We start from the raw sequence: 23,370 nt of genomic DNA on the forward strand, positions 1-23,370 counted from the left end.
CCTGGCACATTTGGAGCCACAAAACATCTCGTCTGCATTGCGTCACTCTTTACGAAGGACGGCGAAAGCAGATGCAACGTGACTTTTTTTTCCTTTTTCTTTTTTTTTTACCCCTACTCATCCATTTAATCTCTTTAGATCCAATTTTCAAAGTTTTCTTGAAGTCAGGCTTATGTGCGCCGTAATGAGTTAGTCCTTGGCACTCTGTATGTCTTATTAGCTTTTGTACATCACCCTGCTTTTTTTTTAATCAGTGATGCTCCTCCTTTGAGAAACTTATTTAGCAGGAGGTGTTGAACTGAGTCAACACAAATTGGTGAGCGTCTCGCAAAAGGCAATTTAGCTTTTTTTTTCCCCCCCCTCTTGCAAATCACATCGACGGGAATGCGTGTACATTAAGGAGCCAAATGAAAGTTTATTTTAATTAGTTTAGGGTAGTGCGATGTGCAGGGGTGGTTCTTTCCAGCCAACTTCCTCCTCAGTTGACGTTTGACGGCCTCTGCGAGCGCATGCTCGCCACCAAACGCACCAAATAAAAGAGTAAGTAATATCAAGCGGCATTCATCAAGCGGCGCGCTGTCAGAAAGACAGCGGATTAAATCGCGGCTCAGCCCTTCGCCGAACGGATCCCGGCCGCCGGTAAATGGATTACTGAGGCAAATGTTGACAAAAAATGTGACTTTACAAACACCTGCGAATGCTAACAAAGCGATAAATATGACAAATGTTACAAATGCAGACAGCTGTGTAGAATAGAGCAAAGCAGGAGCGTGCCCATTATAAGAAAAATGAAAGGAGGATTGATTGTGTCTTTCAAACACAACACACAGGCAGACTTTTGACACCGACTGAAAAAAGACATGCTACCACCGTAATGACCAACATGAAACATGTCGGGCCAATGTACAATGTGCCCTAAACACTCCTGGATTTCCTCAAGTACTTACTAAAAGTTAACTCGATACTCTTAAATTTACTGAAATACTCCATAAAACTTCCCTAAATACTGAAATAGTCCCTAAAAATTATCTAAACACTCCTAAATTCACTAAAGTATTCCCTAAATGTTACCTTAATACTCTTAATTTTACAGAAATACCCGCTTAATTACCCAAATACAATTTTTTTTCTGAAATACTCCCTACAAGTTACCTGAATACTCTTAAATCTATTAAAGTACTTCTTTAAAGTTCCCTAAATACTCTTAAATCTACTAAACTACTTCCTAAAGTTTTTTTTTAAACACTTACATTTACTGAGATACTCTAAATACTCTTAAACTTACTGAAATATGACCTAAAAATTACCTTAATATACTCCTGCATTCACTGAAATACTCTCTAAAAGTTACCTAAATATTCTTAATTTACTCAAATACTCTCTAACTGTGTTACCCTAATACTCCCAATTTTACTGAAATACTCGCTACAAGTTACCTGAATACTCTTAAATCTACTAAACTACTTCTTAAAGCTTTTTTTTAACTCTTAAATTTACTGAAATACTCCCTTAAAGTTACCTAAATACTCTTATACTTACTGAAATATGACCTAAAAATTACCTTAATACTCTTGAATTCTACCGAAATACTCCCTACAAGTACTCTCAGCTAAATGTACCGAAGTACTCAAAAGTTACCTCAATATTTTTAAAATCCATGAAATACTCACTATAGTTACCTTAAATTCTACTGAACACGAGAGGGAAGCTGATGGCGTTGGCTGTGGGTGGACATGTGTAATCTCATGGTGTGGATGACCACCTGTCCAAGATGGACGCCCCTTTGGGTGGTTTGATGTCCCTCAGAAACGATTTTCGACAGGGGTGGAAATATTTTAGACTGAACTGAGAATTTTTCCGCTTGATACTCGTGTCTGGTGTATTGCCAAAGACATATTAGTTGGTTTTCCAAAAACATTCACCCATTTTTATTCGAATTTTCAAGAAATGCGAAAATAAAACTGAATGGAAACGCTAGAAATTCGAAAAAGAGCCCAAAATTCGCAAAAAAAAATTTACGCTTGGAGGGGAAAAAAAGGAAAATGCGAATTTTGGATATGGAAACAGGTTTTGCGAACGCTGACAAGACCGGATAAAGGTTGCACATTTTGACCGGATTATACGTCGCACGTACGTTTGTAGTCACAAAGCAATGGCGGACGATAAATTAAGGTATGTTTGGGGGGACCACAGAACAGAAATCTTTTGGGAATTGATTAAAGAAGTGAATATTAATGCAATTTTAGATGAAAAACAGCAAAGAAACACTTCATGGTTTATCAAGAATTACAAAAGCAAACTCATACGACGTCATCGCACAGCACAGTCGCTTCCTGTTCTTCTTCTTCTTCTTTTAAATTACTGAGGGGTATAGCGCCACCTACAGCGGCGGAGTCTCCTCTCAATATTCGCAAAAGAAGAACGGATGGAAACGAGCATAAGTCGCATGTCCTTTTTGCACGTTTTCAGTCAATTCGCTTAAAAATGTCTACATTTTGTTGCTTATTCAAAATATTTTACCGACAGGGGACTTGTGGATTCCCCCTCGAACCCCCCTTTTTCCACACACCCTGTTTCCAGATTTGACATTGTCAAGCATTCAACTTCAAACGTGACTTTCTCATTTTGCCGCACTTGAAGGTATCTCAATGTATCTCGTGTCTCAAGGCTCCTGAGTGATTTATTTGTTTGCTGCAACATCTTCCTGGCCACAAGTTTGGTGGCACGCAGACGGCAGCCGTCCTTGAGACCAAGAAAGTCCTTTTCAATGCGGTCCTTTTACTGATCTGTAATTTCATTCTGTGTGGCTTTATATTCTCTTTAAAACGTGAAATCAAAGATGCCATAAACGCAGAGTGCCTCGTTATCTGGCACGATCACACACACACGCGCGCTACACAACAGAGGACCCCTGAAGCCAGTAAGACTTTTTGCAGGTTGCCGTCACCAAAAGTTGTTGGAAAAGTGCAATTCAATCTGATCTTTCTGAGCAGAGTTTGCCCTTCGTTGCTACGGGAGGGAAGCGCAAGTGCAACCCAAGGGAGGTGCGGGACTCATTACGGGCCCAGTTTTGAAATTGGGTTTGATTGAGTCAGATGGTGACTCCAGGAAGCACCTGGCAAAGTGTCTGCCGGCTCCTTTCATTTATCAACACGGTCTCCGCTTAACCACACGATATGCTGCATTTTCTTTTCCAACTAAAAGGTGATTGGCAATAAATGACTCATCCAGAGGTGGCAAATTCAGGTCCAGAAAGTAAATACCCTGCCACAGTTTGACTTTAGCCCCTAGCAGTTAATCGAGCTCCATGGGAGCTAGCTAGCTAGCACCTGAGGCTAAAGCCAAACTGTGGCAGGGTTTTTTACTTCCTGGACCTGAATTTGCCACCTCTGGACTCACAACAAGTTTATTTACTGCGAAGTTAAGGCACGAGTAGATTGGAATCTGTTTCCTAGCCGTTATTTTTTTCCCGCACCGCTTGTCGTCGTTACGGTTGCATATACCGGAAGTCCCGGGCAAATTCACATCACAGGCCGGGATCTGGTTTTATCTTTTATATTACATCCATGATTGTTTTTCCCCCCATTCTACTGAGGCTTTCTCATCTTGTGCGTTGCAGTCGACGCTTAAAGGCAAGAATGTCACCGTGCACGGCTGCCTGACACACGGGATGCCGCTCTTCCTTTGGCACAACTCATCATTGAAATGTGAATCGGGTACGGCCAACTCAGCAAATCAGCAATGCATTCAAAAGTTTGTACCGTAAGTTTGCTGCAATTGTGCTTTGTTTTGCTCTTTTGTAGAATCTGTTGCCGGGTTTTTCCTCTCCGTGAACACCTCCACTAATATCACCAAACTCAGGATTCCTTACCCTCAGACCGGAACATGGTACCTCAGTCTGCGCTCTCAATGTGCCACTCAGCACGGGTAAGCAACACCGGTTATACTTTTTTTGTTTTTGAGTCTTTCATTTCAGAATTTTTTTTACAGTCTCAACAAAGTTCAGTGGAAATTTGATTTAACGAACTAATCAGGTGGATTGGTCGTCCATTAAAGCGGATTGTCTGTTAAATTTAAGTACTTTTTCATGGCTTAAAAAATTTCTGCACAGTACAAAATTATTGTAAAGAAATTAGGGGTGTCAAAATTAGTTTTAATTATTACATTTATTTCAAGTTCCTTTAACGGCACAATTTTTTTTAATGCGCGATTAACCGCCCCTTTAATTTTAACTCAATTTTAAGAATTATTATGAAATGACTGTACCAATGACTAAAAGATGCAGCCATATTACTATTAGTTAATTTTTTTTCCCACTTTTATGTTAAGAAGTGTATGAAAAATTATTTTATTGTACATTTAGAACAGATATAAAATTTGTGATTAATCATGAGTTAACTATTGAAGTTTTGTGATTAATTACAATTTAAAGTTGTAATCGCCTGACACCCCTAAAATAAATATTTAAAAAAAAAGTTGAAACTGTTTGAAAAATTATAAAAAACTTGATGCAACACGGCCCTTTGGAGCTGTATGTCTACTAGGGATGGTTCGATTACAGTTTTGATAGTTGAACATGGTTTTAAAAAGTTGAGGTAATAACTGATATCACTGACTGTCATCAGTAAGGGTGAGTGGACGTTTAAACAGAGCACAATATATATTAAAAAAATATTGGAAAAAAATGGTGACAGCAGGTACTAGTTAACCCCAAGGACAACAGGAGTGGCTGACAAAGAAAGCTCTCAAGTGACTGGACATTGTGACTTACTAAGAATAATTGAAACAGAAGACATGTTTGTTCTGTAGCAAATATTCTATATTTTGTTAGAAAAAAGAAAAAAACAATGTGTTCAATTGGGAAAAAAAAATGTTTTTGTTTTTTTTACCCAAATATTTTACAGCTGTAATTTTAATACTGCTTTGAAAGTTTAAATTCAAAATAAAACTCATCTAAACTGTAACGAGAAGCAACAAATAAGGATCAATTGCGAAGGTCAACTAGCAATATAGACACAACCATTCACAACGCTGGACCAGAATTTACAGCCTCAAATGAACCTAAAATGTTTTTTTAATGTGCGAGGTCAGCGTAAGTAGAAAGAAAATCGGAAGAAAGTGCAAAAAGAGGGCCGGAGGCAAGATTTGAACCCAGAACCTGTGAACTCTCAATCTTCCTCTATAATGTTATTTACAAATGTTTGGAACCAGGCGTTGACTGATGCTCATGAATATTTAACAGCATGTAATCAGTTCTTTGGCGTGTCCTCCATTTTCCCAAGCAACCACGACTAGACAATATTTGTTGTCTATTATCGGATGACAATAAAAAAATACAAATAAAAAGACACGCTCATGCAAACATTAATCTAAATATAGATTGTTTACCAGGTTTAATAATTCAGTATACTCAGGACTTCCGCTCCCTCTCTTTTTGAGACACTTTTTTTTTTTTACATTGCCTCTGGCGCAAGCTGAGGATAAGGAACAAGGTTCTATTTTAGTGTCAAATGTAAGGTCGCGCTTTGAAAGAATTTCAATACGTACATGTTTTTCTATGATTCCAGTCATTTTGAGGAAGCGAAAAAGAAAATGAGGGCAAATTGTGTCTATTGAGCTGTTAGACACATGAAAAATTCTCAGTCGTTTTTGTCATTGTCTGGCCTTAAAAGTGCGAACAGAATGAAGTAGAGGGATGTTTTTTATTATTTTTTTTCAATTCACTCGGGATTTGCAATTCAGTGTGAATAACAGATGGTGCGAGTGAGCCTTGCTGTGCTATGAAAAACTACGCACACGGCAATCTGGGATTTTTACATATTGACTTGCACTTAATTATTCGGCTCACGTGTAAAGAGGTAGTGCGAGTGACAGGTTTGCCTCCCAACTCCAATTTAGTTGATTGATAAAACGTGAAAAATCACCGGGCGAGCAGCTGCGTCAATTTAAAGTGAATTCAGGGAAAAGGCAAAGGGAGACATTTGTTACCTCCCGCAGTTTCAATCGCCGTGATTGATTGTACGATCTGGCAATTAGTCAAGCGACAACGTCGGCGCAAATGTATTTCTCGTCCGTGTATTTAAAAAATGATTACAAGTGAATCCATTGTCTCGTGGTTTGTTTTGTGTCACCAGTTGGCAGTTTGTTATGATGTCTGCATAAAATAACTATAGTCTGTACAATTTGAAAATAAATAATTCCATTTGAGACAGTTTTGGGTCATGTGCATATAAAAATAAACTGATATGACAGCGTGAGAGGTTATGGATGAAAGAGATTGCTGTATGAAAAAAATAACGTGGAATAAAAACATGAAAAATGTCATATTAGTATTTCAGAATCCTTCTAAATATTCTCTTTTTGTTTTGACAAGTCTGATTATGCTAAACCCGCTAATGGCTCTCAGGCCCCAAATTACATTCCAAGTGACATTCTAACTGCCTGATCAAAAATAACAAATAAAACATAAAAAAATTATAAATATCATCATAAAATACAGCACAGTATAAACTGTATGTATAAAAATGCCATTCAGCCGCAACAATGTTAAAGCTAAGCTGTCCTTATTGATCATCAAACATTAGCTATTTGTGTTAGCATAGCATGCTAACATACCCTTGAGCATTGTAATCAAGCAAAATGTAAAACTAGGAGAAAAAACACATTTTGTATTTAAAACCGCTACATAGCTTAGCGTTTCAGTTTGCTAGCTTAATGCTAATGCTAACCCATAATGAGAACCGTATAGGCTTATAAAATCTAGTACAGTACAAACATAAAGATTTTTGGGGGGGGTGGGGAAAGATGATTTCAGATGCAAATGATTTGAGTTCTGAACATCGTCATAGAATGAATTCAACTTGTATCGCAAGACACCACTCTAAATTGAAGACATTCAACTAGAAACCAACGCCGTTATGTGCTATGCTAATGTCCCACTAAAGTATTTATTAACTTTGGAAATCCATGACGACTGTCCAACTTCAAAGCTTTTGATTTACAATTTTTTTTTCCCCTGGCTGAGTTGAATCCGAGGGCAACGACATATAATAAACCCCTTAACAAACGTCTGATGCGGGTAAAAATCTCCATCTCCATAATATTTGTGTACGTTGCAGTTTTGAGGCGTGCGCCAACATGACCGCGGAGGTGTACATGCGCGCCTACTTGACGCCGTGCATCAATGACTGCGGCACGTACGGACAGTGCAAGCTGCTTCGCACCAACAACTACCTTTTTGCCGCATGTGAATGCAAAGCAGGTAAGGAGCAAATTTATTTTTGCGTCACATGAATTGCATTAAAAGTTTACTCTTTTTTTTCTTTTTTTTTTCAAGTGTGTTTCCATTTAAATCAAATCATGCCTTGTTTTGATTTTATTATCATATTCATCAGGGAATAAATGAAAGACACTTTTTGTCATCCATGTAGACAATAGCTACCAAACGTGTTTTGTACTGATTGCAAATTATTTTTCATCAATAATTAACACTTAGCCAAATATGAGTGTGACAAAAGTTTTTTTTCATTAAATATCCAAGTTTCAACAGGGTAATAGATCGACTACTTTTATTTTATGTTCTTAACAGAAAATATGCCATGCAGCCAGATAGGGAAGGAAAGTGCCACGTTTTTTTTTCCACAACTGATTTGACGATCCGCTGATGAAATTTATCGGTTAAGGTCATACAGCGGCTGATGTTAATCTTTTGATTCGAGCAATTTAGAAAGTACAATAGAAAAGGTGCTTAATTAAGAGCAGCTCTTCAATAAAGTATGAGCTTATAAAGCTAAACAAAGCTTGTCCTTTGAGGATTATTCTTAAAATCCCGCTTTGATTGCCGCGTTATCAGCGGCGGTAAATTCATCGTCGTTGCTTATACGCGGCTCAGCTCGTGCCCCTGGCCTCAAATTCTCCATTCAACTGTGCTCACAAATATTTAATTCACGCTGTCTTATCCAATTTGCCTCTTGATCGGGATCCAATTCATGTGGTGCAGAGGCGATCTCACCAGGCGGCTCTATTTTGCCGGATAAACAACTTTCCCCAAATACCTTCTTTTGCATATTTCTCCACAGAAAAGACGTGTTGTTTACAAGGACGACCTGATGAGAAGAAGAGTTGATATTCAATTTACCAGGGATGCTGCACACTAAAGCAATGCTGGGATATTTCCCTAACCTACTCGCTGGGTAGCTGTGGATTTTGTGCAGATTGGGTTTCTTTTACCCAAGGTTGGGTTAATTATTTTCACCCAGCAGATCATTTTCTGAGCAACTTTCCAACTGTGTGGGGTCACTACAGCAAGCAGAGGTGGCAAATCCAGGTCCAGAAAGTAAAAACCCTGCCACAGTTTGGCTTTAGCCCCAAATGCTGGCTAGCTAGCTTTCTAGCTAGCTAGCTCACCGGGTGTATTGTTACCTGCTAGGGAGCTAGCGAGCCTGCCACAGTTTGGCCCAGGTGCTAGCTAGTGTTAGAGTTGACAATATTTATATTCTACTCTTTGCGTGTTCAATTAACTGAATGGTGAGATTCTGGTGAAGAAGTCCCTTTGCAAAGGTATCATTAAAACAGAAGCTTCTGATGACAAAAACTGACGACACTCAAACCGTGTTCTGGTCAGATTGTGTCTCTCTACTCCGGCACATCATTATTTATTGAAAAGTGGGTGAATACGAAAAGTCTCCTCCCTCAGCAAGTTCCCAGGAATACAAATCAGATTAGAGAAAAACAATACATCAGCCTGTGCCCCCCTTCTTCCGACCGGCTGAGACCGGTCCTAGACTAAACTCCCTTTAAGATAGCAAATGGAAAAAACCCGTTGCCCTTCTTCTGAGAGTGAGACAGATAAGAATACAATTCTATTCATTGAGCCATACTGCTATAACTAAATCCAAAACGGCTAAAATATAAATTGAAACTGAAAAACAATGTTAATAACTTAACACTAGCTACCTCGCTACCTCGCTAGCTAGCTCGCCGGGTGGTTGTTTACCTGCTAGGGAGCTAGCTAGCCTGCCACAGTTTGGCCTTAGCCCCAGGTGCTAGCTAGTTTTGAAACTTTTTAAATAACCCTTTTACATACGAGGTCTACATATTAGAAAATGTTGATAATACAACTTTCATTTATTTCTAACCACAGCCATATTGATAACCTGGTAGCTCTTTTTCTTTCTTTCTGGTAGCTACCCAACATGAGTACAAAATAACCCAGCATTGATTCTGTCCCTTTTGCACCCAACTTGAGAACCAAAAAACCTTCTGGTGGTGTATTTGCCAGTGTTATTATAGTGTATGAAAAATAATAACGAAATAACGAAAACTAAAATTGGAGGGGGGAAATTGTCACGAAAAACAAAGCTCTTGAAAAAATGAATAAAAATTTACCGAAACTTCATCTTACATCTATAAAACTAAACAAAAGTAATTATAATTTAAATATTTTGTTGTTTAATGGTTTGGTAAATAAGTAAAGTTAAAAAAAAAAAAAAAATCTGGTGTATATGAAAGCCTTTACATATGTCTGGATGTTTTGCTTTTGATATACCAGTACACTAGAATAAAAATATTTAAAATAAAAGTAACAATAATTTTAGTTAAAATGTTCTCTTTTTTCGTCGTTATTAAAAATTATTATACGCTTTTGTGATTCATTTTAAATGTATTTACTTCAATTTTGCTACATTGCAGAAGAAGGGAAGGTCATTTGTTTGAGAATTGTAGTTTACTTCTTTTTTTTATCTTGCACTTGAAAAATACTCCATTAGTTAAAAAAAAAAAACTAAAACTAAAACAGACCATTTTAAATAATAAGTAGAACAATTTCCACAGAAATTTTGAATGGGACTGCTGACTCTTGCAATGTGGAAAGCCGCATGTAGTACTTGGATCAGTAATAGTAGTAGTAGTAGTAGTAGTAGAAGTAGTCCTGTAGTTAAAATCAGGTCACTTCCTGGTGATTTTTGGCCACTTCCTGTTGAAATCAGGTCACCTCTGGGTCACTTCCTGTTGATTTTTGACCACTTCCTGTTGATTTTAGGCAGGTCCCTCAGCAGTCCCATAAATAATAAACAACGAGCAAATTTGCTCTAAAAACGAATTGAAACTAATTGAATTTAAAAAGCAAAAGTCAAAAAGAAAATAAGAACCAACTCTAATAAAAAAAATGATCCTATCCTATCCCTGGTGTGTGCACGTGTGTGTGTCAGGCTGGGAAGGCTGGGGATGCACGGACAATTCCGAGGCCTACTCGTACAGCTTCCAGCTCCTCTCCACCCTGCTGCTGTGTCTCAGCAACCTCATGTTCGTGCCGCCTGTGGTCGTCGCCGTGCGCAGCCACTACCTACTAGAGGCCTCCGTCTACATCTTCACCATGTTCTTCTCCACCGTGAGTCACCACCGACAATCAAGCACCTCTTTTGTCGCGCTGTCTTGTCTCGACGTAGGACAAAAGACCCTTAAGGTTTGACGGAAAGACATGTCGGGCAGAGCGCTGACAAGGAACGCGCACCAACCAAGCTGACATTTTGAAGTGAACTGATTTATCAGGCTTGTGTCTTTTACACTCTGAAGGGAAGCTTGCCTTGACATAGAATAAAAATATCAAAACAAAGACGGATAAAATATGTTAGTCATGCGACACTGAGCTTGTTAGTCTGGTGAGCCAACCATCCATTTTCTATACCTCAGTTGACTTTGGGCGAATGGCGGTGCACACCCTGGACTTGTCTCCAGCCCATTTCAGGTCACACGGACATTCACATAATTGATAATTATTTGTTGAGATGGTGGATATGGGGTTCAAAATTGATTGTTTCTGTAATGAGTTTCATTTTTTAACTCATTCACTGCCATTGACGGCTATAGACGTCAAAAATTAATTTGAACTATTTCTGTTACTTTCATTTTTTCCCACTTTTGTTACCAAGAGTATGAAAACCTAGACAAAAAATATTGTACATTAAGAACAGATAAAATGTGTGATTAATTGTGAGTTAACTAGTAAAGTCATACGATTAATTGCAATTAAAAAATGTAATCGCCTGATGAGATGATTATTAAAAATTAGGGGTGTCAGGCAAATAAAATGTTTAATTGTAATTAATCACATGACTTCAATAGTTAACTCACGATTATTCACAAATTTTATATCTGTTCTAAATGTACAATAAAAAATATTCGAGGTTTTCATACTCATGTCGACAAAGTAGAAAACAATGTTAAACTAATAGAAATAGTTGAAATGATTTTTTTGACGTTTATAACCGTCAATGGCAGTGAATGAGTTAATACAATCCCCGTTGATCACGATCTCACGTTGCCCTTTTTTTTTTGTCTTCCTCCCGCCAGTTCTACCACGCATGCGACCAGCCGGGCGTGGTGGTCTTTTGCATAATGGAGTACGACGTTCTGCAGTTCTGCGACTTCCTCGGCTCCCTCATGTCAGTGTGGGTGACGGTCATCGCCATGGCCAGGCTCAAGTCCATCATTAAGCAGGTACACGTTCGCATCTCAAAATCGTTTTTTCTACCTTCGCCAAATTCGGTTGACTGAGATTCTACTTTATTCTTTTAGCGCCGAGGTCCGATGAACTTTAAAGCAAAGGCAAATAAGTGGCTGCTAAGCAGTAATAAGTCAAACTGTTTATTTGTGTCTGGTAAATACAAAGATCAATACGTTGGCCTTTTGTGATTGTCGGCTTGTTGACATTACGCGCTGAACAAACACTAACAGGTGCGGCTTCTCCGCGGGTCACCGTGGTCCCGCCGCGAGCCGGGATGGCGCGCGCTCGCGTGCGAAGTCTCTCTGTCTGTGTGTCCGTAAATGAGACAAGAAAGGGGGCGGGGGACCGACGGGAAGGCGGGGGTACGAACATCTGCTGTCCTCCAGAGTTTTCCTTTTTTGCTGAGCGCTGCAGTCCGTAGACTCTAATCAAATGCGCGTCAGGACTGGCAAGTGCAAGCGCGCCTTTGTGTGTTGAGTTTAGAGAGACCTGAGAGCGGCTGATTATTTGTAAATATATAATTAAAATTTCACACAAGGACTTTGTAGCGACCTCGAGGGAGCCGTTAATCTTCACTGATTCAAGGTTAACGTGCCTTCAAGCAGCATGACTCCAATATTACACCAGAAGACTCCATGTCTATGTTGAACTGTGTCTTTTTGAAGTTGTGTCCTCTATTGACTACAATTTTTCCTCCTCCATTTTAATTTCCGCCTGCTCATTCACTGCCATTGATAAGCGTGCTTGACAATTATGTTTTTTTCACCGAGGATGGGTGGGAGAGAGTCTAATGCTGCCCTACTGTCAATTTCAAACTTTACTGATGCACAACCACCACTAGATGGCACCGATGGCCCATGTTTGACATGAGATCAGCAGTTTGTGAGTCCACTGGGAGAAACGGCTGCATTTTGTGCAACCGAGCTTTTTTCGACTGCTCATTGTGGAACAGAACCCGACAAAATCGAACTTTGAATTTGGTAGATTTTAGCGTACATATAATCATTGAACACAATAAGCTGCGGGTCTTGAAAATGTCAAAGTGCTTTAAAATGTCTGCCAGTGAATGAGTAGAAAATGCTTATTTTATTTGTTGCATCATCCATGGCTTTAAGATATTTGAAAAGCTATTGCCAGCTTTAAGCAGGTAGCCAACTGGCACGAGCGCCAAAGACCCCAAAAATATTTTAAATATTTTTTTTTTAGAATTAATGTTTAGTAGTTTTGACATCTTAGGTTCAACTGATCCACGGCAATGAGACGTTATGCTTAGCAATTAGGACGCTTTACACTAAAATGATAACCGATTCGATGTGAAGAATAAAAAATATATATTTTCTCTCGAGTTGACCACCGCCATTCGCGGGGAATAGGGGTGTGGGGGGTGGGGGGACGATCTTCCAAAAATGCTGGTAAACATGAAATATAACATGTCATGTTATATATTTTTTTTATTGTTTTTATATTATTCAGCTATATTTTATATTCATTATTATATTGTATTATTATCTATATTTATTTATTATATTATATTATTATCTATATTATAATATATATAATATAATAATATAACATATACATTGTTTTTATTAATATATTATATTATTATCTATATTTATTTATTATTTGTTATATATATATATTGTTATATGTCGTGTTTCATGGTCAATGACATCATTGATGATCGGGCTAATTCAGACTTTACAGCCGATCACCAATTTTTCATAAAATGCTTAATGTGCTAAATGGTCCTGCATGTGCAAGTTTTTTTTCCAAGCTTCTACTGTGCTCCCCTTGGGTTCAAGCCTTGTCTTTTTTTCCCCCTCTCCCTCTTATCTAAGATGTTGGGGCACTTTTTAGCAAGTACCGACAGGCCTTTCCGTGCTCTTCATATTTCTCGGATGGTTTGAACCTGTTAAGTGACATTTCTTTGCTTTGCAACGAGTAACGACAATATCCGAATTGTCATCGGTCTCCAAACATCCGCATCGGCCGAGTCCAAGTAAAAACTTTGGCAGACGTCTGCACTTTCCCGAGCGCGAGACTGTAATTGACCTGACGCGCGACGCGGCTTGATCAAACACATGCTAATCGCCACAAAGGGAGCGTGCGCGCGCGCGCGCGCTGTTGTTGTCTTTCCCCGCGCAGGTGACTGCGCGAGCGCAAATGACAGATAAAAATAATCCTCCCACTTGAATCCTCACAAGCTCGTCCATCACGGTGACAGATAATGATTCATTAAAGCGCCCGGCCTGCCAGCGAGCGGTCACGCGTCCGTGCTTGAATACAGTACACGCGCGGTACGTGCGTGTTGGGCCGCCGCTGCCGTGTGACCCAGCTGTGCGGCATGACTGATGACTGCTGCTGCTCGCCAACAACCCCCCCCCCCCCTCCTCCTCTTCCCCCCCCCCCCCCCCCTCCCCTCGTCTATTCCAATTAGTCGTGTTCTCCTGCGGGCGGGTCATCCCTTCCCTGCTTGAAAAAAAAAAAAAGTCTCCTCACGTTCCTCCAGCAGACTCAACGCAGACGCCGGGCGTGTGTGGCATATCTTATCGATTACCCCCACCCTCCTCCTCCTCCACTCGCACTTTATCTTTCCCTTACATGCTTGTGGCTTTGTGTCAAATTGTGAGTTTGACAAAAAAAAGAAAGAAAACTTAAGCTGGTTATTTATAGACCTTACTTCACGTCCTTCCTTTTTGTGCGTTGTTTTCGTTGTTGTGAAGGCTCATCTCATGTATTGGTTAGTTGCACAGCCCCCTGCCTTCAGTCTTGAGATAGGAGTTTAATCTTTTCCGTGGCCATGCTCGTAACATAATGCTATACAAAACAATACAACTATAATAAATAAATAAAAACACTCGTATCGCAAATCATCTTTCCCCATTGAACTGAATGAAAATGCCATTACCTGTAATTTATTAATTTATGAATGTCATGTTGTTATGTATTTTAACTCACTCGCAGCTATTTTCACTGAAGCAACCCCCCTCGCTCCTGGCTGTTTTACTTGATTTTGACTGATTTTGCAAGGTCTACAGAATATTGTGTTCTATTGCTATAAAAACATGGAACCTACCAAAAGAAAGATTAGAGTCTCTTCTTTCATCAGAAAAAAAGTATATTTCTATCTGTTTCCGTTTTGCAGCAATTAGCATTAGAATATAGCTAAATGTCATCATTAATCACAAATCTGTTTAAAACAGTGGGGGAAAGAGCTTTTTTCAACATGACCCCTGGCTGATCTCTTATACTCTGCTCCCACCTGCTGGCCGTTTTTTGTAATAACTACCATTGCTTTAAGCGATCTCTTCAGGTCAAAGCCTTCTGCATGCTTTAGCATAAAAAAATTAATGAAAAAAACATAGAAATATGTTTTTGGGAATGAAGGAAAAAATATTAAATATATTTTAATACATTAAAATATATATTAAATATTTAAAATAGAACATTTTTATATGTTTTTGGAAGCAAAAAAATAGCACTTTATAAAATTATACTTGAGAAAAGCATACAGTAATAACAAATTTAAATACTTTTTTAAAAATCCGCGCTTGGGTTATGGCGGCATGCTAACTTCCGCTTGCTATGTGATAACAATGAACAGATTTGTTTACAAGTCAGTAAAACACAAGTCAGATTACAACAATAATGCATTTACGCCACACTTCTTACGGTAGCATTTTGTGAAGTTGTTTATTAAGTTAACAAATCTATCTTTCATATTAAATCCTGGTTCATGTGTTTCTTTATTTTAGCATAAGACTAACCTAAGATCAAAACATTTATGTATAATCGATCTGATATACAGATGAATATATTGCATGTTTGTAAAAAAGAAAAAGAAAAAAGAAGACCTTGAAAAAAAATAATCATATTTTAAATCGCAATTGTGACAATCATTTGGACCCAGTGGATTTAAAAAATATATATTTTTTAAGTGTGGTACCAAATGGCTGCAGACAAGATGTCATCTATTCTACCGCATGTCTCTTTAGCACATCCGATTTTACACTGAAAAAGGAGAAGCCTTCGATTCTCTGGTTGCATTAAGAGCGACTCGACATTGATGCATGTGGTGCTGGTTTTACTCCCCCCCTCCCCCCCCCCTCCTCCCCTCAAGGTGCTGTATTTGCTAGGGGCCATGTCCCTGTCCATGGCTTTGCAGCTGGACCGTCACGGTCTGTGGAACCTGCTGGGACCCAGCTTGTTTGCTCTGGGAATCATGGCAGTGGCATGGGTAAGTCAAATATTTACTCTCCACTAGACTTTTTATTTTTTATTTTTTTACTGAGCAACTGCCCTTGCTGGTATTTGAGATGTATCGCATACCCGAGCAAAGTTTCTGCTAAATTTTGATGGGAATTTAAGATGGAGTATTTTGGAAATATTGCACATTGTCAGAAATTATGAGAATTATTTAAGGATAATTTAATGGAGGGGTATTATATTTAAGAATTAAATAAATAATAATATATATATATATATATAAATATATTATAATTAGGGGTGTCAGGCGATTAAAATTTGTAATCGTAATTAATCGCATGACTTCAATAGTTAACTCATGATTAATCGCAAATTTTCTATCTGTTCTAAATGTACAATAAAATACTAAAGTTTTCATACTCTTGTTAACATAAAAGTGGAAAAAATATTAAACTCATAGAAATATGAACGTGAAATTAATCAAATTAAAAATGTATTATTTAAAAAGATGTACTGTAAAAAACAAGTGTCATATTGATTTGTGTTGGTAATTTTCTGCCACTAGATGGCGTAATTGCATTTTTTTTTAAGACATTGGTGACAGCTCCTTGCATTTGTTCTTTTCATATTAAGAGCTATCTCCTCTTTAACATGAAATAACTTGTGAAATTCTGCACATTTTTCAAATTTTTAAATACAACTTGACCCCAGTCTCCACAAATATCTGCATTCTTATTAAATTTATTAGGCTTTCCAAGTAAGGGGCGGGCATTAATTGGACGTTAAAAAAAATTGTGCCATTAAAGGAGCTTTAAATTACCTCAAAATGAATGCACTAATTTTGACTCCCCTAAAAAAAAATTAACAACATACTCATTCTTAAAATGTAAATATGAATATTTTGTTTTTTTTCACTTAACGAGAGTAGAAAAGCAGTTTTAATGATTATGCTAAAGCTAAAATATATTGAAGTTCCATATTAAGAGCCAACCTTCAATTTTGTAATAATAAATAATCATTTAAATATATCAAATAAGTTAAAGAAAATAAATGGTAAGTTGCAGTCAACTCCCCAAGGAAATTTCCCGTAACTTGAAAGCCTCGTCAGACCGCACCGACGTAACATTGGGATGCAAGCGATGAAGCTAATGCTGTCGGGGGCGTGTTTGACTGCAGCGGGCTCTCCAGTTGCTCCTGCTTGTAGGTGTAATCCGTCACTTAGGCTCACATGAAGCGTGCCCTTCGGACCAATGAAGCTATTTTCACATTATCACTGAAGGGCTTTTAAAAAAAGTTCTGCAGCCTGTGTGGGTATTAGTCATGGCTTACACTTCCATTACAAGTCATCTTGTACTTTAACTGACTTTTCTTCTCTCAGACCTTATGTGCTCTCTGCACTGAGAACATCCCAAAAAAATTACAGGCCGGGTTGTGAGAAAAGAACACGAGCGTGCGGCTTTCGTCTGGAAAACGATGTGTTGATGAGCGGGGAGGTTCCGACAGACGTTTAAATCGCTTTTGTACCAGGGAAGGAAGAAAACGACAACAATCATATCGTCACTCATGCACATCTCTAAATGCTTGAGCCACAAAAATACAAGTATATACGTTTAAAGGAGTGGTGTCAAACAGACGGCCCCCGGGCCAGATTAGGCCCACAAGGGGGTTAAATCCGGCCCGCGAGACGATTTTGTAAAAAAAAAAAGTAAAAAAAAAAATTTGTTAAGTCGGACCAATTAACTCATTCACTGCCATTGACGGCTATAGACGTCAAAAAATCATTTTAACTATTTCTATTGGTTTAACATTTTTTCCCCTCTTTTGTAAACAAGAGTAGGAAAACCTAGAATTGTTTTTTATTGTACATTTAGAACAGATATACAATTTGTGATTAATTGTGAGTTAACTAATGAAGTCATGTGATTAATTATGATTACAAAATGTAATCGCCTGACGCCCCAAATTTTTTATAATGTTTTCTTCTTTTCTTTTTAATTAATTCATTGTCATTGACGGCTACAGATGTCAAAAATTCATTTGAACTATTTCTATTAGTTTAACTTTTTTTTTAACTCCAATATTTTACAAACCCTAAAAGTTGTTCAATAAACATATGCTTGAAAATTCAAAAAAAAAGAAGAAGCTTGAATTAGTATTTTTTTTTTATTTGATGCCAATAATTTCCCTTTTAGTGAAAATAGATATCTGCTCCAAATATTAGTTATCGGCGTCCTTAACTAATAATCGGTATCGGTCCTGAAACTATATCCATTTATCTCAATTATTTATATCTCATTTTCACAGCGCAGTATTCTTCACTGTACTGAGATGGCGCAGCATTTAAAAAAAAAAAATTAAGTAGGATTACTTTAGTCCTGAAACTTGGCATCTTTTAGCTTTCACAAAAATCTAGGTTTTCATACTCTTGTTAACAACAGTGGAAAAAATATTAAACTAATAGAAATAGTCATCAATGGCACCCAATGAATTAAAAAAAAGAAAAGATTATTTAAAATTAGGGGCGTCAGACGATTAAAATTTATAATCGTAATTAATCGCATGACTTCACTAGTTAACTCACGATTAATCACAAATTGTATATCTGTTCTAAATTTACAATAAAACAAATTCTAGGTTTTCATACTCCTGTTAACAAAAGTGGAAAAAATGGTAAACTAATCGAAATAGTTCAAATGAATTTCTGACGTATATAGTCGTCAATGGCAGTGAATGAGTTAAAATGTGTTCTATTCCCATGGGCCGGATTGAGGACCAAAACTGCCTAAATTAAAAAATAAATAAATAAAAGTGAAAATAAAAAAGGATACAAAAATATAATTCAAACATTAAATACAAAAACTAAATTAAAATGGAAAATATATATGATAGGGCGTGTTTGTGCAGCCGTGTGTGTGTTGGTCCGCAACTGCTTTTGAACGCTTTTGTCAACCGACGCGCGTATGCAAATGTGTGATCCGCAGTGATGAGATCAGCAGATCACAACAGAATGCGCGCGTTTCGTCCGCGCTGATTAAAGCGCTGACGGATCGTCTCGGGTGTCGGCGCGGCAATAAAACACACGCCGACCGACGGGTCATGATAGCCGCAATTGAACGCTAATGTTGCCGTGTAAAAGCACTGCGATTATGACTGCGTTCAGTCTCTTCTCTCCATTTGCCGCATTCCTCCGTTTGGAGCGTTTTCAACAAGCGCGCCTTTCATTTCAACACCGCACATTGTTCACGTTCGCACACACAAGCGAATTGCATCAGTCAAGTGTCGGGCACCGAACGTTGCCGCCTTTGCAGTTAGCGTTGAAATCTGTCACCGGCAACATTTCGAATTCCCCAAACTAAACGAGCTTTCCCAAAAATTAATTAATAAATAGAATAGACAGAAAAACACAGCGGACTTCTTTTCACTTGGCTTCACTTAAACTAGTTTTCTTTTTTTTTTTGTGGGCCCGTCAGACGGTGCGCACCATCCGCCGGCGGCAATGCTACCCGCCCACCTGGAAGCGCTGGGCGTTCTTCCTCTTCCCCGGCACGGCCATCGCCACGTCCGCCGTGGCCCTTTACGCCTTCGTGGAGACGGAGGAGAACTACTTCTACATCCACAGCATCTGGCACATGCTGATCGCCGGCAGCGTGGGCTTCCTCCTGCCGCCCCGCGCCAAACCCGACGCCAAGGTGACGCCGCTCAAGCGCAGGCGAGGCTGCGGCTATCAGCTGTGCGTCAACGAGCACGAGGAACTGGGCCTGGTGGACCCGGCCATCATCTCCATAAACAGCATCTGCACCAGCTGATGAACTCTGGCGCTCTTCTACCTTAGTGACACTTCATTAATGGCCTTCTTTGACTTGGGACGTTCACACACGGGAAATAAGCCACAGAACTTGAAGAACAGATGTAAATACTTTTATGCGGATAATGACCCGTGGTTGGTTTTGATCGTTTTCTTGTTGTCATGGTTACCATCGGTGGCCCCCGTGAAGCGACGCAACGCCGCACGACTCCTTTTTATTTCTATAGCGCCAATTCACAACGGAAGTTACCTGAAGGCACTTTACACATTGAGCGGGTCAAGAACCACAAACCTCAGACGTTACACGGTGGAACGGAACCGTGTCATAGATAAACAGGCTTTACAGTAGCCTAGAGAAGGCGAAAAAGCGCATCAATGTGGCGGCCATGTTGGTAGGGGGCAACTTTCCCATCAAAAGCAATGTATGGACAGACAAGTTGGCCATGTTAGTAGAGGCAACTTTCCCATCAAAAGCAATGTATGGACAAACATGTCGGCCATGTTGGTAGGGGCAACTTTCCCATCAAAAGCAATGTATGGACAGACATGACGGCCATGTTAGTAGAGGCAACTTTCCCCTCAAAAGCATTGTATGGACAGACATGTCAGCCATGTTAGCAGGGGCAACTTCCCCATCAAAAGCATTGTATGGACAGACATGTCGGCCATGTTAGTAGGGGCGATAGTCTGTCCAAATGTAATAGAGTAGATGCCACGTACTTCCGGGTTTCACACATCAACAACAGGGCGTCTCAGCTCTCTGAAATGCTTCGGACAACTGAGACAGGCCCACTACACACTCGCACCCGTCGACGGGAACGCGAAACCGAGGGGCACAAAGGCGGAAGCGCAAGTACTGGGACGTGGCCCACACGTCGCAAACCGGAACCGGAAACAAAGCGTATGTGTGAAAAGTCGGAAGTCCCGCCTCCTCCGTGGCATACACCCCATCGGAGCATAGACTCAACTCAACAACCACCGATGCATACAAAGTGCTGTACATGGAAGGAAAAACCAACATACAACCAACAAAAACACATTCAAGCTTTTTTCGTATTTATTTACTCTAAATTAAATTTGTATTACTGGGCAAGATGCTCGGTGCACCGGGGGTGGTTTTTGTCCACAGCTCTTGCGTGATTGCTTCGCGGGGGCTTCACGTTTTCGCACTTTTGGAAGTAACCATGGAAACAAGTGCAAGTACTCCTGCTGTGTGTATAGTGTAAGTCGTTCTAATGAAATATGAGCGTGTGCCGTACTGGCACACGCGCTTGTTTGTGAATATGCATTCAAAGTCAAGGCTGCTAACTGACGGTGACTGTACAACCGCTTCTGTTGGTTATTTATTGAAATGGGCTGGTTACATTTCCCTTCCAGGTTTTCCCAAGTAAAGGCTACTCCAGTCACAACCTCATATAATATTCTCCAAAAGGTCCCCAACAAGGGAGAAATTCGCATTTAACTTGCTACAAGCCATTAAGAAATAGCAAAATATTACTCAGTGAGTCTGACAGAATTCATCTATTACCTTTAAGCTTTATTTTTTATCCAATTTGACTTGTTAAATTGCAAAGAAATTGCTGTCATACAAAGAGACAAGGCAGATTTTTTCCACCAAAATTTAAGAAAATTAAAGCAAGGATTATTTTAAATATATCATTGTGACACATAATTAATCTATCCAATAAATTTAATGACACTGTAAAAAAGTAACTGTAAAGAAATTGAGAAAATTTAAATCTATAGATTTTTTTTCAAATACAATTTATCTGCATTTACAAAAAAATAATTAATTACATTTTTTTTAACATAATGCATCTGAATTCACAAAAATTCATTTATCTGACCATTGAATGTAATTTGAACAGCAGTTTAAAAACTAACTGGAAAGAAATTAAGAAATTTCAGATGGAATATTTTCGAGTAGTACTTTATCTATCAAATCTAATGTAAATGACAGAGTAGAAACTAACTACAAATTTAAGAAATTTCAAGTCAAGAGAATCTTTGCACACGATAAGACGCATTGTCCGAATTCAATTCATATTAATAAATTCTATGGAATTAAATTTCAACCAGTTTAAAAAGTCAATGTGATTAAGAAATTGTAAAAAAAAAAAAATTACATACCACTTTCATATCAACCAGTTTAAAACTCATTGCAAAAAAGTTGAAATTCTAAATTTTTTAAACAAATCATGGTGAGCTTAACCCCACAAAGTGTTCTTGTTTTTAAAATTTTCTTCCCACACTGACTTGTCTCTCATAACTAAAAATTTGAGTTATATTGCAGTTAAAAAAAAATTAAAATCTGTTCGTTCTTAAACCTCACACTTTGAAAACCACTGAACTTGAGTGAAGACATTTTCTGATTTCTCAAGGGCACTGTCTTTTTCCCGTTTTTTTTTTTTTAATTCTACTGTATCTTTTGCACTGAGACACAACAATGTCATGTACATTTTTCTTACCTTACAGCGGGTATCACAAATGTAAAAAAAACAAAAAAAACCTAGTTGTCATGTGGAATGTTGGCGTGTCTTTTGCAACGGCAATGTATCGCTTTGAAACGAATGTGCTGATTGTTCTCCGGAGGAACAAATCCAAAGTGCAGCTGCCTGTCGGGAGGAGAGCGAGACGGATCACTGCAGACCTCAAATCAAGACCGCTCCTCATCCTCCTCCTCCTCCTCCTCCTCCTCTTTCTCTTCTCTCCCCCGACAGGACCTGCGTGACACCACATTCATAAACAATAAATGTTTTCTTTCTTTGCCTTTGGCTCTCACTTGTGCTTTTCCGAAGGCGGCCGAGCCGTCGCCTTTGCAATCGGTGGCTCTTAATGGAAGCCGGCGAGCGCGAGATGAGACGCCGCTGTCAACAGCAACCTCGCAGGAAGAAAGCAGGCGATGAATAATTCGTCGCTGCTCTCTGCTCGTAAAAAAGCCGCATGTCGATTTGCTCTTTGCTTTATTAGAAGTGAAACTTTTTCTTTTTTTTTGCGGGAGGAAATGATGACAAGTTTCTTTCCTCTGGGGAGAATGACAAAAATATTTACGAGCGTTCCCGCTATTTTAAGTTGTTGCTGTGAATTTACTACCTGCACAATTTAATGAGAGGCACGCGTCAAAGTCTTCACACAAATGTGACAATGCTAACTTTTGATTGACAAGGTTATCAATGTTTATTAGTGCGATAATGCAATTGCGGTTTTGCGCCTACTTGGCAGCTAAAGCAGAATAAAAAATAGGGATTGTTTTGACAACCGTGTTTCAATCTGCCATTAAAATACAGTGGTCCCTCTCCCGCTTCTTCGCGGATTCACTTAATCGCGGATTTATTTATATTAAGTCAATCGCATCATAGCGCCATTGCAAACGAAAGTGCATCAAATTGTTTAGAACCACATTTAGACGAAAATAAGCATTGATATTCACACTCATATGTATAAAGTATAATAAAATGAAACTTAGGACATTCCTGCCTGATAATTTAATGTGGATGGCAGTGGATCGCATTTCCATGCTGCCCGCCCGGTGAGACGATCACGTTCCTTCGTCCCAAAACCGGAAGTACATCGACGGAAACGGGAAATGCGCAACGGAACAGGAAGTACGTTTAACGATAATACTTTTCTTTTAAACATAAATAAAATTTGTAATTCATCCAAACTATTTGTAAAAAAATTTTTTTATGACAAACATATATTTTAAAACGTATTATTTAAAGCCATGAACCCTTTAGAAAAGGCCTTAAAGGCAACCCAACTAGCGTACTGTAACTCGCGCCCCAAAATAAAATACTTATTTTTTTAACGATCTCTACTTCATGGAAATTCACACATCACGTCAAGAGAGGGA

General features: G+C 38.8%; 1 protein-coding gene across 1 annotated transcript in view; it reads left to right on the forward strand.

The window, feature by feature from the left end:
- Positions 1-22,286, forward strand: part of tmem8b (transmembrane protein 8B) — a 42,031-nt gene extending 19,745 nt beyond the window's left edge. Inside the window, exons 7-13 of the mRNA XM_086076777.1 lie at positions 3,620-3,716; positions 3,804-3,927; positions 7,119-7,261; positions 10,209-10,387; positions 11,350-11,496; positions 15,627-15,743; positions 19,183-22,286. Coding sequence (XP_085932903.1) covers positions 3,620-3,716; positions 3,804-3,927; positions 7,119-7,261; positions 10,209-10,387; positions 11,350-11,496; positions 15,627-15,743; positions 19,183-19,518 — 1,143 coding nt within the window. The 3' untranslated portion in view covers positions 19,519-22,286. The remainder of the gene's footprint in view (positions 1-3,619; positions 3,717-3,803; positions 3,928-7,118; positions 7,262-10,208; positions 10,388-11,349; positions 11,497-15,626; positions 15,744-19,182) is intronic.
- The last annotated feature ends 1,084 nt before the right edge of the window (positions 22,287-23,370 follow it).

This window comes from Leptonotus elevatus, chromosome 5 (genome assembly GCF_054856555.1).
Source record: "Leptonotus elevatus isolate MCC_2025b chromosome 5, RoL_Lele_1.0, whole genome shotgun sequence".
NCBI classification, from domain to species: domain Eukaryota; kingdom Metazoa; phylum Chordata; class Actinopteri; order Syngnathiformes; family Syngnathidae; genus Leptonotus; species Leptonotus elevatus.